The sequence below is a fragment of the Chanodichthys erythropterus genome, chromosome 8, assembly GCF_024489055.1.
Source record: "Chanodichthys erythropterus isolate Z2021 chromosome 8, ASM2448905v1, whole genome shotgun sequence".
Classification (NCBI taxonomy): Eukaryota; Metazoa; Chordata; class Actinopteri; order Cypriniformes; family Xenocyprididae; genus Chanodichthys; species Chanodichthys erythropterus.
Genome location: NC_090228.1, coordinates 16,747,390 through 16,758,663, shown reverse-complemented (window position 1 = coordinate 16,758,663; position 11,274 = coordinate 16,747,390). Strand labels below are relative to the sequence as shown.

The following is an 11,274-nucleotide window of genomic DNA, read 5'->3' as shown; positions in this document are numbered from 1 at the left end:
TATATCAGGCTTTTATGCCCCATATACTATGATATAGTGAGAATATGGTGCTTAAAGGGTTAGTTCACCCAAAAATTAAAATAACATCATTTATTACTCACCCTTCGTTCATCTTTGGAACACAAATTAAGATATTTTTGTTGAAATCCGAATGGCTCGGTGAGGCCTGCATAGCAAGCAATGACATTTCCTCTATCAAGATCCATTAATGTACTAAAAACCTATTTAAATCAGTTCATGTGAGTACAGTGGTTCAATATTAATATTATAAAGGGACGAGAATATATTTGGTGCACCAAAAAAACAAAATAACGACTTATATAGTGATGGCTGATTTCAAAACACTGGCTCAGGAAGCTTCGGAGCATAAATTAATCAGCATGTCGAATCATGATTCAGATTGTGTGTCAAACTGCTAAAATCACGTGACTTTGGCGCTCCGAACCGCTGATTTGACACAAAAGAAGCAGTTCGGATGCTTCCCGAAGCATTGTTTTAAAATCGTCCATCACTAAATAAGTCGTTATTTTGTTTTTTGGTGCACCAAAAATATTCTCGTAGCTTTATAATATTAATATTCACATGAACTGATTTAAATATGTTTTTAGTACATTAATGGATCTTGAGAGAGGAAATGTCATTGCTGGCTATGCAGGCCTCACAGAGCCATCGGATTTCAACAAAAATATCTTAATTTGTGTTCTGAAGATGAACGAAGGTCTTACAGGTGTGGAACGGCATGAGGGTGAGTAATAAATGACATTATTTTCATTTTTGGGTGAACTAACCCTTTAAGGAGCAAAAAACACCTACATTTTATTCAGATTTGAGAGATCTACAAATAAACATTCAACACTCAAAAGCCTGAAGTGTTTCACATTTTAATGATTTTAAACCATGTTTTTACTTCATAAAAATCATTAAAGATTTCACAGCAAAAAGACACGTGTACGATGACCTGAAAGTGGACATTTCTATTTGCTAAAAGAGCATCAACAACTATAAATCAGACAACAGAGAGCATGTATATATTGTGTTTAACAGGTTATTAAACAAAGTTTTGATCGTGTTAATAATTTAAAGGTCTTAGAATAGAAATTCGTGTATCAAATATGATACAGTAGTCTTTATATGCTCTAAAATATTCCATTAAACCAAAACAGCATTTTAAAATGTTATTTTTAATTTCATTTCTATAGAAGCCTATGGTAAATTACTTTATATAGTTCAAATGGGGAAAAAATGTCAGGCAAAGTGTTTTCACCCTGAATGTAACCAAATAACATTGCTTAATTTTTTTTGAAAAAAGATTTATTTTTCAGTAACCAATCCAATACATGTTTTCAGCGCTGGGCAATGTTTTTTCATATGCGTCTGTTGACCACCTAATTGGCTGAAGCTCTTTCCACACAATGAGCAGTGGTACGGCTTCTCTCCGGTGTGAACTCTCTCATGTGCCGTCACCGATCCACTGTGAGTGAAACCCTTTCCACAGTATGAACACTTGTAAGGTTTTTCTCCAGTATGGACTTTTTGGTGCTGTCGCAAATAATAGGCTTTAGGAAAGCAATCCCCACACTCAGAGCAAACATGATCTTTCGCACCAGTATGTAATGTCTGGTGCACTTTCAAACAATCCAACCGAGAAAAACTCTTTCCACATAAAGTACATGAGAACGGCTTCTCCTTTAGATGAACTGCCTGATGTCTTTTCAGTTGAAAAGCCAAAATAAATGTTTTATCACACTGATCGCAGCTGTATGGTCTTACTCCAGAGTGTAAGAGATTATGCTTTTTCAAATTTTTCTTATTACTAATTTTTTTCCCACACTGAAGGCATGTGGCTGCCTTTCCTACTGTGTGAATTAGTAAGTGATCTTTAAGGTAGTCCTTTTGTTTGAAACTCTTTCCACAGTACATGCAGGTAAAAGGTCTCTCTCCAGTGTGGACTCTCATGTGAGTGTTCAGGTGTCCTTTTTGTGAAAAGCTCCTTCCACAATGAGGGCAGGCTACACATATCTTGGCTCTTGTTTTTTTACTTCTTTTTACTGATAAATTGTTTTCAGTCTCGGGGCAACTAAAAGGTTCTTGATACTCAGGCTCCTTCTCATCCACATGCAGTTCTTCTCTTTCCTCTTTGACTTCCATTGACCCTAAAATTAATATATTACATAGTCACAAATCAATTCAAGAGCAATAAGTAACACCATGTTGGATGGCCAAACATAACAGCAGACACATTAGCTTATTTCAAGAGTATTTATCGCTCTACATAGAATTTTAATGTAAGCTGCTAACATGCTACTAGTACTACATACAGGCAAACTAACGCAAGAACCGCAGTTTTGGTTCTTGTTTAACAAAATACAGTTTAAAGAATAGGTTTTTCTTTCGTTAAGAAATAATACTGATGTTTCTCATCCGCACCCAGTTCTTCACTTTCCTCTTTCACGTCCATCAGGCCTAAAAAGAACATATTAAATTATCAAAAACAATTTGAAAACCACGTAAAATGCAGGAGTATTATTAAATGTGTTACCCTGCAGTATCTGTTTTCCCTCGATTAACCTTTCGCTTCTTCCTCTTTGTGTTTATTTGACGGCGATTCTTAAAAAAAGTGCACTACCGCCACCTGGTGTTACTGAAGCGTTGAAGTAATTCCAGTATGTTTATTTTGTGCTATTTCTGATCTTAAAGTAACTTTTCTTTTACATTAAATCCCCCCTTTAAGCTCGTGTGAGTTAACCGTTCGGACAGATGCTTGGAAGAATCGTTCAGGTTGTTTTTGTGAACCGATTAATTGAAAAGATCCGAATGAAATGGCAGATGAGTGTCGCAGTACAGGAAATGTCGAAATGTTCTTTGCTGGTTTGAACTTCACAACAAGGACTTTGCAATCAGTTCCTGTTCCAACGAACTTTTCTGCATTTCCTTCCCCATTTCTCATTCCTTTGTCACCCTTTCCAGATATTTTTTTTAAAACCTCATCTTATTAGTCTTGTATTTGGCCTTGTATTACTATGAAACAAAGATGAAAGATGAAGTTAATGGGTTAGTTCACCCAAAAATGAAAATCGTGTCATTAATTACTCATGCTCATATCGTTCCACACCCGTAAGACCTTCATTCATCTTCGGAACACAAATTAAGATATTTTTGTTGAAATCCGATGGCTCCGTGAGGCCTTCATAGGGAGCAATGACGTTTCCTCTCTCAAGATCCATTAATGTACTAAAAACATATTTAAATCAGTTCATGTGAGTACAGTGGCTCAATATTAATATTATAAAGCCACAAGAATATTTTTGGTGCGCCAAAAAAACCAAACAAAATAAGGACCTATTTAGTAATGGCCGATTTCAAAACACTGCTTCAGGAAGCATCGAAGCGGCATGAATCAGCGAGCGCCAAAGTCACGTGATTTCAGCCGTTTGGCGGTTTGACACGTGATCCGAATTATGATTCGATACACTGATACATTACGCTCCGATGCTTCCTGAAGCAGTGTTTTGAAACAGCCATCACTATATAAGATTTAATATTTTTTTGGCACTCCAAAAATATTCTCGTCGCTTTATAATATTAATATTGAACCATTGTACTCACATGAACTGATTTAAATATTTTTTTGGACATTAATGGATCTTGAGAGAGGAAATGTCATTGCTGGCGCTGCAGGCCTCATGGAGTCAACGGATTTAAACTAAAATATCTTAATTTGTGTTCTGAAGATTAATGAAGGTCTTACGGGTGTGGAACGGCATGAGGGTGAGTAATAAATGACATTATTTTCATTTTTGGGTGAACTAACCCTTTAAGTATTGTAGTATTTTGTGGGAAGACAGGGATTGTTGGGGTTCAAAGCATTTCCAGAATTCCTCCCAGTAAAAATGAAACCAAAAGTATTTGTTCCACATATATATATACACATATATATACACACACACACATACATACATATATTATGCAAAAGACTGTATACATACATTTTAAACTCTAAAATAAAGGATATAGTACAGAATTTAATTACTCAACACAGAATGAACCACAAATAATTTGATGATTCTTGAAAAAGAACACAAACTAAAATGCATAGTACTTTATTTAATATATTATTGTTAATGCAGTTATTCAAAGATTTGATTTCTAGCCTGTTAATTACATATTTGGAAACAGACTGTAAAAAGTCAATTCAGTGCACTTAAGTTTCTGCTTTCACAGATTATTATAACACCTCACTACAAGCTCTCACACTTTACATTAAGATTGGAATATGAAACTCATAATGCAATTATAACACCCAGTGTAATATAGTCAAAAATAAACCGCTTCCATGGCTAATACACATTTGTATACATAATTCCAGTCTAATGAGATTTCTGCATAAAGATATGATGTGATGAGCAGGTCCTTAAGTCAAAACATGCCTGTATTTGTATGAGGAAGCCGTATGTTAATAGATGTATGGGTTAAACGTAAATACAAATCTATAGTTATCTCTATTAATACCGTAATTGGAACCACTCAAGCATAAATGGGGATAAAATATTGACAGCATTTAATCTTGCATCAGATGAATCCGGTGACCATAGTCTGTAACATTGCAGTTATACAAGAAAACACATTAACTTACTCAGGTTCAGGTCAAATACACCTGACACCAGCAAAGGCCCCCAAATCAGTGTAATAAAGTCTTCTTACAAAAGAAATTCAGTGTGATTGTGCCAAACATCAGATGGTTGCAATGGCGGATTCAATGTGAGGGCACCAATTTGAGCTGATATAAGATCAGTCCATATTATCCTCTTTACTACACAATAACAGGTTCCCGCTGGTTGTTCTGCCTTTTGACTACAAAAACCTTCTGTCCTGAGATGGTCACAGCATAAATGTAGTCTTCAAACATTACTGTGGGGGGAAAAAAACAGCAAGATGAATAACATCCGGATATTTATTAAGTGGTAGCTTTACACAGAATTTGTGAACAATTTACTGTAGTATAGTGATGAAAATCATGATATTGCAAATTTTAGGGTGAAAAACGAGCCAAACACATTTCTGACAGGCTTTAAGAGATTCACCTTGGTGGCACACTGAGGTCTAAGGAAAAGCACGCATGTTTCTTACCTGACATGCGTTTAAAAGGGGGCTCAGCTGTCCCGTGCAACCTGAAACGACAGGCGGTTCTGACCATCTGCATGATCACTCCTGCCGTGTGCTCGTCATTCTCCAGCTCTCCTGCGGACTGTGATAGTACAAGATTTACAAATAAATAATCTATCAACCAATCAATCTATACAAACACACACACACACACACACGTTTGTTTTTGTGAATTGTGGGGACATTCCATAGGCGTAATGGTTTTTATACTGTACAAACCGTATTTTCTATCCCCCTACACCTAAACCTACCCATCACAGGAAACTGTGCACATTTGTACTTTCTCAGAAAAAAAAAAAAAAAATTCAGTATGATTTATAAGCCTTTTGAAAAATGGGGACATGGGGTAATGTCCTCATAAGTCACCCTCTCCTTGTAATACCTAGGTCATACCCAGGGTTAGGGAGTAATGAAATACATGTAACTTAGTTATGCATTTAAAATACAAAATTGGATTAACTGTATTTCATTACAATTACATTTTAAATGGATGGTAATCAAATTACAGTTACATTTGAAAAGTATTTTAGATTACCAAAGTGATTACTTTGAATTTCATTTAAACATTAATGTAAACTGTGATAGCTAATTAATGTAAAAAAGCAATTAGTGATTCTCTGACTCTGACAGTCTGCAAAAGCATCAGCTACATTTCTGCTCATAAGTTTCATTCCCCTTGCAGAATATGCCTGAATTAATAATTTTAACCAGAGGGATCATACAAATTTCAAGTTATTTTATTTAGTAATGTCCTGAATAAGCTATTTCACATAAAATATGCTTACATATATTCCACAAGACAAAATGACTGAATTTATAAAAATTGCCCCATTCAAAAATGTATATATACCCTTGAATCTTAACTGTCCTGTCATTGTGTGATGATCCACGACTGTTTTCATGTTTTGCAATAGTTGAGTCCCTTGAAAATGTAAAAAATGGTAATTACAACTTTTTCTCTCACATTTCTGACTTTTTTCCTTGCAATTGCGAGTTTGCATCTTACAGTTCTGAACTTTTTTTTCTCAGAATTGCGAGATATAAACTCGTAAATGCAAGTTATAAAGTCAGAATTGCGTGATTAAAAACTTGCAATTCAAACTTTTTTCTCGCAATTGCGAGAAATCTCACAATTCTGACTTCTTTTCTTGCAATTCTGACTTTTTTTACTGGGAAATTGCAAGTTTATATCTCAGAATTCTGACTTTATAACTCGCAATTGCAACTTGCAATTCTGAGAAAAAGTCAGAATTGTGAGAAAAACTTGTAATTACCTTTTTTTTGTGTTACATACTTATTAGTATTCTAAAGTATTAAGATTAAGTTACAAAACTTGGGTAATCTAACAAAATACATTACAAATGACTTTTTAAAGCATGTATTTTGTAATCTGTAGTGAAATACATTTTAAAAGTAACCTACCCAGCCCTGGACATACCCATGTCATTATACAAATTTGTGTCCTGATATGTCATATACACACACACACACACACACACACACACACACACACACACACACACACACAAATAATATCTATAATTATAAAATGCATAGGTCCAGATAATACATGCATTACATGTTTAGACAATTCTTTTTTTATTTGTAACATAAGATTCTCTATTTAACACGTTATCTCTTTATGTAAAGTGGTTGTAATAAGAAAAGTGATTATTTTTTTACTTTAATAACTTACCGCAAGTACACCGTCCTCACTAATAACCAAATACCCAATCTGATCGGGTATTCTCTCCAAACCTTGGGTCAAAGCGGTGGTCTGCATTTAAACACAAGGTAATACAGGAATTAAACAGTTGCAGAGATCGACTGTTTAATAATTCCTTACAGCTTAATGCTTTCTCCATCACATTATGTTTCAATTTTATGTTTTCCACAAGCATGCGAACGCACACTACAACAAAATCTTTCATTAAAAGAAACGTTTAGTTACACAAACGCCCCAAAAGTAATAATTATATTTACCATTTTTAAGCAGTGATGATGAATTTACACTGTTGTCTTCCTTCACACCCCGCCTCACGTGACTGACAGGCAAGAGTCGCGTGGATATAACGTCATCGCAGAAAAAGATAGCTTTTCCTGTAAATGTTACATCACTTTTATGTTTTTTTGCTTCGAAAATGTACAACATGTGATAATATCAGAAAAAATATTAAAATGTGGCGTATTATGACACAATTCTGCCCGTTTTAGGCTGTGTGCGCACTTAATCTGATTCAGGATCAGATTTGTCATAATCACCACACTGAGGGCAGGCATTAACACGAGCAGCACAGATCCCAGATCAGCTGTCTAAATAAAGAGCTTACGGTCTAGTTAAAGCGGAAGTGCAGTAGTCAGCTGATTAAAGCATATGATCCTGCAGGACGGGAAAACATTTCATCCATTCTGTCTTTTATTTGAGCGAATATAAGGTAAAGTCGCGATGCCTGGACGGGGGAAATTAATCGCCGTTATAGGGGATGAAGACACATGTACCGGATTCCTCCTCGGAGGGATTGGAGAGCTCAATAAAAACCGAAAACCCAATTTCTTGGTGGTGGAAAAGGACACTAGCATCACAGAGATAGAGGAGACCTTCAAGTAAGAGACAATATTTGAAATGTCTGAGTGATTTAAAAACATATTACCTTTCAAAAGAGAAAAATATGCCTTCGTAAATAAAAGTGTATGTATCATATTGATTAAGGACTTTATTTTTCGCGAATATGCATATGACTAGCCTATCTATCTATCTGTACATAATACACTCTAAAAATGATATTACTATTTTATATATATATATATATATATATATATATATATATATATATATATATTTATATATATATATATTATTAAACAGAATAATATCTATCTACATATACTCTAAAATGATATTATTATTATTATTATAATATATATATATATATTATAGGGCTGTAACGATATGCGATATGAAATCGAAATCGCGATACGCAGGTCCACGAACCTGTATCGCGATGTGAGAAGGCAGAATCGCGACACACCCCTTCCAACTCCCAGATTTATCCTTCCTGTCCAGATCCAATGCTACCACATTTTTAAATTACTATAAGTATTAGGGGTGTAATGATTTATCGTAGATGGTGTGTCTCAATCAGCTCTCTAGTTCAGTAAGTGTTTCGGGCACACATTGAATCTTGCAAGCAGGTTTAAACGTTTCTCATGTCAGTCTCTTGCATGGTCGCGTGAGAAAAGTCGTGGCTTTCTTTCACCGCAGTGCAGAGCAACAGTTGTGCTCACAGAAAAGCAAAAGACGCTTGCGATGCTTTGCTTTAAGTTCTGTGGCGCCGTTCACATATTGCGTCTTTTCCGCGTGCAAGTCAGTTATTATTTTCAAATGTAGCCGCGCGGCAGGCGCGCTCATAATGGGATCAACGCGGTCGCGACGCGCATGCAATTCTCAACTTCTCAGAATGCCGCAAGCGCACCGCAGGTCGTGTGACAAGAATCAACCGATCAGCTATGGCCTTTCCGTAACAAAACATCAAAAGCTCAGCCGAACAGCTGATCATAGCTGTACATGGTGGTTTTTATATCTTATCTCCATCAATATATCTCGTAGTAAAACTAATGCAAGGGCTAGAAATCATTTATCCTTTGCAGAAACATCCTGATCCTCTTGGAGAGCCCAGTTCAAGGTTGCATAGCAACGACCGAAGCCACGGGAGCGCAAGCGCTTTGGAAAGAAGGAGAAGCGGTGCGGCCGCGCCTTCCACGCGTTTTTAGACGCGATATGTGAACGGCCCCTATTCATAATTCTAAGTTCATGTTAAATTTAAAAAAAAAAATTTAGTGACAGACAGCCCTATTCAACTGTTAATTTGAATACAGAAGGTTTTTATTAAAATTTTATATTTATTTATTTTATTGAAATGTGATCTTGTGTGTACAACAAGGACAATTATTGAAATTTGTTAATGTTTTTTTTAATAAATCTTGTTTGAATTTCAGTTTCATTTTGATCAAAATATCGTGATACGTATCGTATCGTGACCTGAGCGTATCGTTACACCCCTAATATATTATTATTAATCAGAATAATATCTGTCTGTCTACATATACTCTAAAAATTATATTATTATAATATATAAAAAATAAAATATATATATATATATATATATATATAAAATAATATTAACCACAATAAGTTGTGACTATCTATCTATCTATACACTCTAAAAATACTATTATTATAATATATTATATTATATATTATAAATTATAATATTATTAGCCAGAATAAGGTCTATCGATCTATCTGATTTTATATATATATATATATATATATATATATATATATATATATATATATATATATATATATATGCGCACCAAAGCTACATTTATTTAATTAAAAATACAGTAAAAACAATAATATTGTGAAATATTATTACAATTTAAAATAGCTGTTTTCTATTTGAATATATTTTAAAATATAATTTATTCTTGTGATGCAAAGCTGAATTTTCAGCATCGTTACTCCAGTCTTCAGTGTCACATGATCCTTCAGAAATCATTCTAATATGCTGATTTGCTGCTCAAGAGAAAGGTATTATTATTATCAGTGTTGAAAACAGTTGTGTACTTTTTTTTCAGGATTCCTTGATGAATAGAAAGTTCAAAAGAACAGCATTTATCTGAAATATAAAGCTTTTGTAATATTATACACTACCATTCAAACGTTTGGGGTCACTAAGAATTTTTATTTTTTTGAAAGAAATTAATATTTTTATTCAAGGATGCATTAAATTGATCAAAAGTTATAGTAAATACATGTATAATGTTGAAAAAGATTATATTTCAAATAAACATTATTCATCAAAGAATCCTGAAAAAAAAAAAAATAATTTTTATATATATATATATATATATATATATATATATATATATATATATATATATATATATATGTTTCTTGAGCAGATAATTGTAGATTGTACAATTTATGGTCCATAATGTATTATATAATGTTATAGTCCAATATTATCACATCAATTATATCTGTTCCTCATTTACAGGAGTTTCCTGGCTCGCAGTGACATTGGCATCATCCTGATCAACCAGTTCATCGCAGAGATGATTCGTCATGCTATAGATGCCCACATGCAGTCCATCCCGGCCGTGCTGGAGATTCCCTCAAAAGAGCATCCGTACGACGCCTCCAAGGATTCCATCCTGCGACGGGCCAAGGGCATGTTCTCAGCAGAGGACTTCCGATAAGTTGACACCCCCATAGGGTCACAGTCTGGCCTGGGCAGATGCGAGAGTAATCGAGGTTTACTTCTTGTTCTCATCCATCTTGCTGAAGCTGGAAACCTTCTTATAAGAATTATATGATGATGTGTTGTTCATGTAATGTCCTGTGATATTGTATTTTGCCATTCCTAAGTTTGTTTGTCAGTGCTCCTAATAATAGTTTAAATTTGTGTATATATATATATATAATATATTATTATTATATATATAATAATATCGGGAAAAAAAGACATTATTTTACCCATTGTGTAACAGACATTATATATTGCAAGAAATTAATTTAAAGGAATTTATTATAAATACTTTCGCTTCAATATTTAAGTTCTGGAATGTCTTTCATTTCAAAGCTGATAATACTGGACTGCAGAATTGACTGCTTACAAATCTGTCTCAAATAACTTTAAATGTTAACTGGACATCTTTAGATCACCTATATCTGTAACTGTAATATGGTGTGCTATAAATGCACGTTGTGTTGGTTGACACTTTGAGCTTTACAAAGAGCTGTACATCAGTGTGATGCAATTAAAGTGTTAACTTATATCTTGAGAACTGTGAATTGCAGTTTATTAAAAGTAACAGAGTCTGACACTCCATTGGTTTTGTGTGATGAATGTGTGTCTGATGTTTAAAAAAATATATAATACAACAATAAAAGAACACCATAATAATAATAGTATTAATAAATATTGAAAGATACTGTAATAAAAAAATAAATTATACCACATTAATTATAAGAAGCCTCTCTGGCTTAATATATAAATATTAGACGTGCACCAATATTCAATTTCTCCACTGATATCAGACTGA

At 34.0% G+C, this 11,274-nt stretch overlaps 3 protein-coding genes across 6 annotated transcripts; 1 reads left to right on the top strand and 2 right to left on the bottom strand.

The window, feature by feature from the left end:
- Positions 1 to 924: 924 nt before the first annotated feature.
- LOC137023950 (gastrula zinc finger protein XlCGF52.1) lies at positions 925 to 2,882 on the bottom strand. Of its 3 annotated transcripts, XM_067391079.1 has the most exons (3): positions 2,540 to 2,882; positions 2,428 to 2,463; positions 925 to 2,153 (listed from the first exon to the last, which is right to left on the bottom strand). In XM_067391079.1, exons 2-3 carry the CDS (start codon positions 2,456 to 2,458, stop codon positions 1,312 to 1,314), a joined length of 873 nt encoding a protein of 290 aa, XP_067247180.1. In that variant the 5' UTR covers positions 2,459 to 2,463; positions 2,540 to 2,882; the 3' UTR covers positions 925 to 1,311. The 3 variants fall into 3 exon arrangements, with proteins under 3 accessions (XP_067247180.1, XP_067247179.1, XP_067247181.1); XM_067391078.1 differs by having other exon boundaries at positions 2,428 to 2,882; XM_067391080.1 differs by lacking the exon at positions 2,428 to 2,463 and having other exon boundaries at positions 2,540 to 2,881.
- Positions 2,883 to 3,846: 964 nt separating this feature from the next.
- Positions 3,847 to 7,330, bottom strand: lamtor4 (late endosomal/lysosomal adaptor, MAPK and MTOR activator 4). 2 transcript variants are annotated; one of them, XM_067392069.1, is made up of 4 exons: positions 7,147 to 7,330; positions 6,860 to 6,940; positions 5,128 to 5,245; positions 3,849 to 4,908 (listed from the first exon to the last, which is right to left on the bottom strand). In XM_067392069.1, exons 1-4 carry the CDS (start codon positions 7,147 to 7,149, stop codon positions 4,811 to 4,813), a joined length of 300 nt encoding a protein of 99 aa, XP_067248170.1. In that variant the 5' UTR covers positions 7,150 to 7,330; the 3' UTR covers positions 3,849 to 4,810. The 2 variants fall into 2 exon arrangements, with proteins under 2 accessions (XP_067248169.1, XP_067248170.1); XM_067392068.1 differs by lacking the exon at positions 7,147 to 7,330 and having other exon boundaries at positions 3,847 to 4,908; positions 6,860 to 6,946.
- A 179-nt stretch (positions 7,331 to 7,509) lies between these two features.
- atp6v1f (ATPase H+ transporting V1 subunit F) lies at positions 7,510 to 11,080 on the top strand. Its single transcript, XM_067392066.1, has 2 exons — positions 7,510 to 7,767; positions 10,227 to 11,080. The coding sequence occupies exons 1-2, from the start codon at positions 7,610 to 7,612 to the stop codon at positions 10,426 to 10,428; spliced, it is 360 nt and encodes a 119-aa protein (XP_067248167.1). The 5' UTR covers positions 7,510 to 7,609; the 3' UTR covers positions 10,429 to 11,080.
- Positions 11,081 to 11,274: the final 194 nt, after the last annotated feature.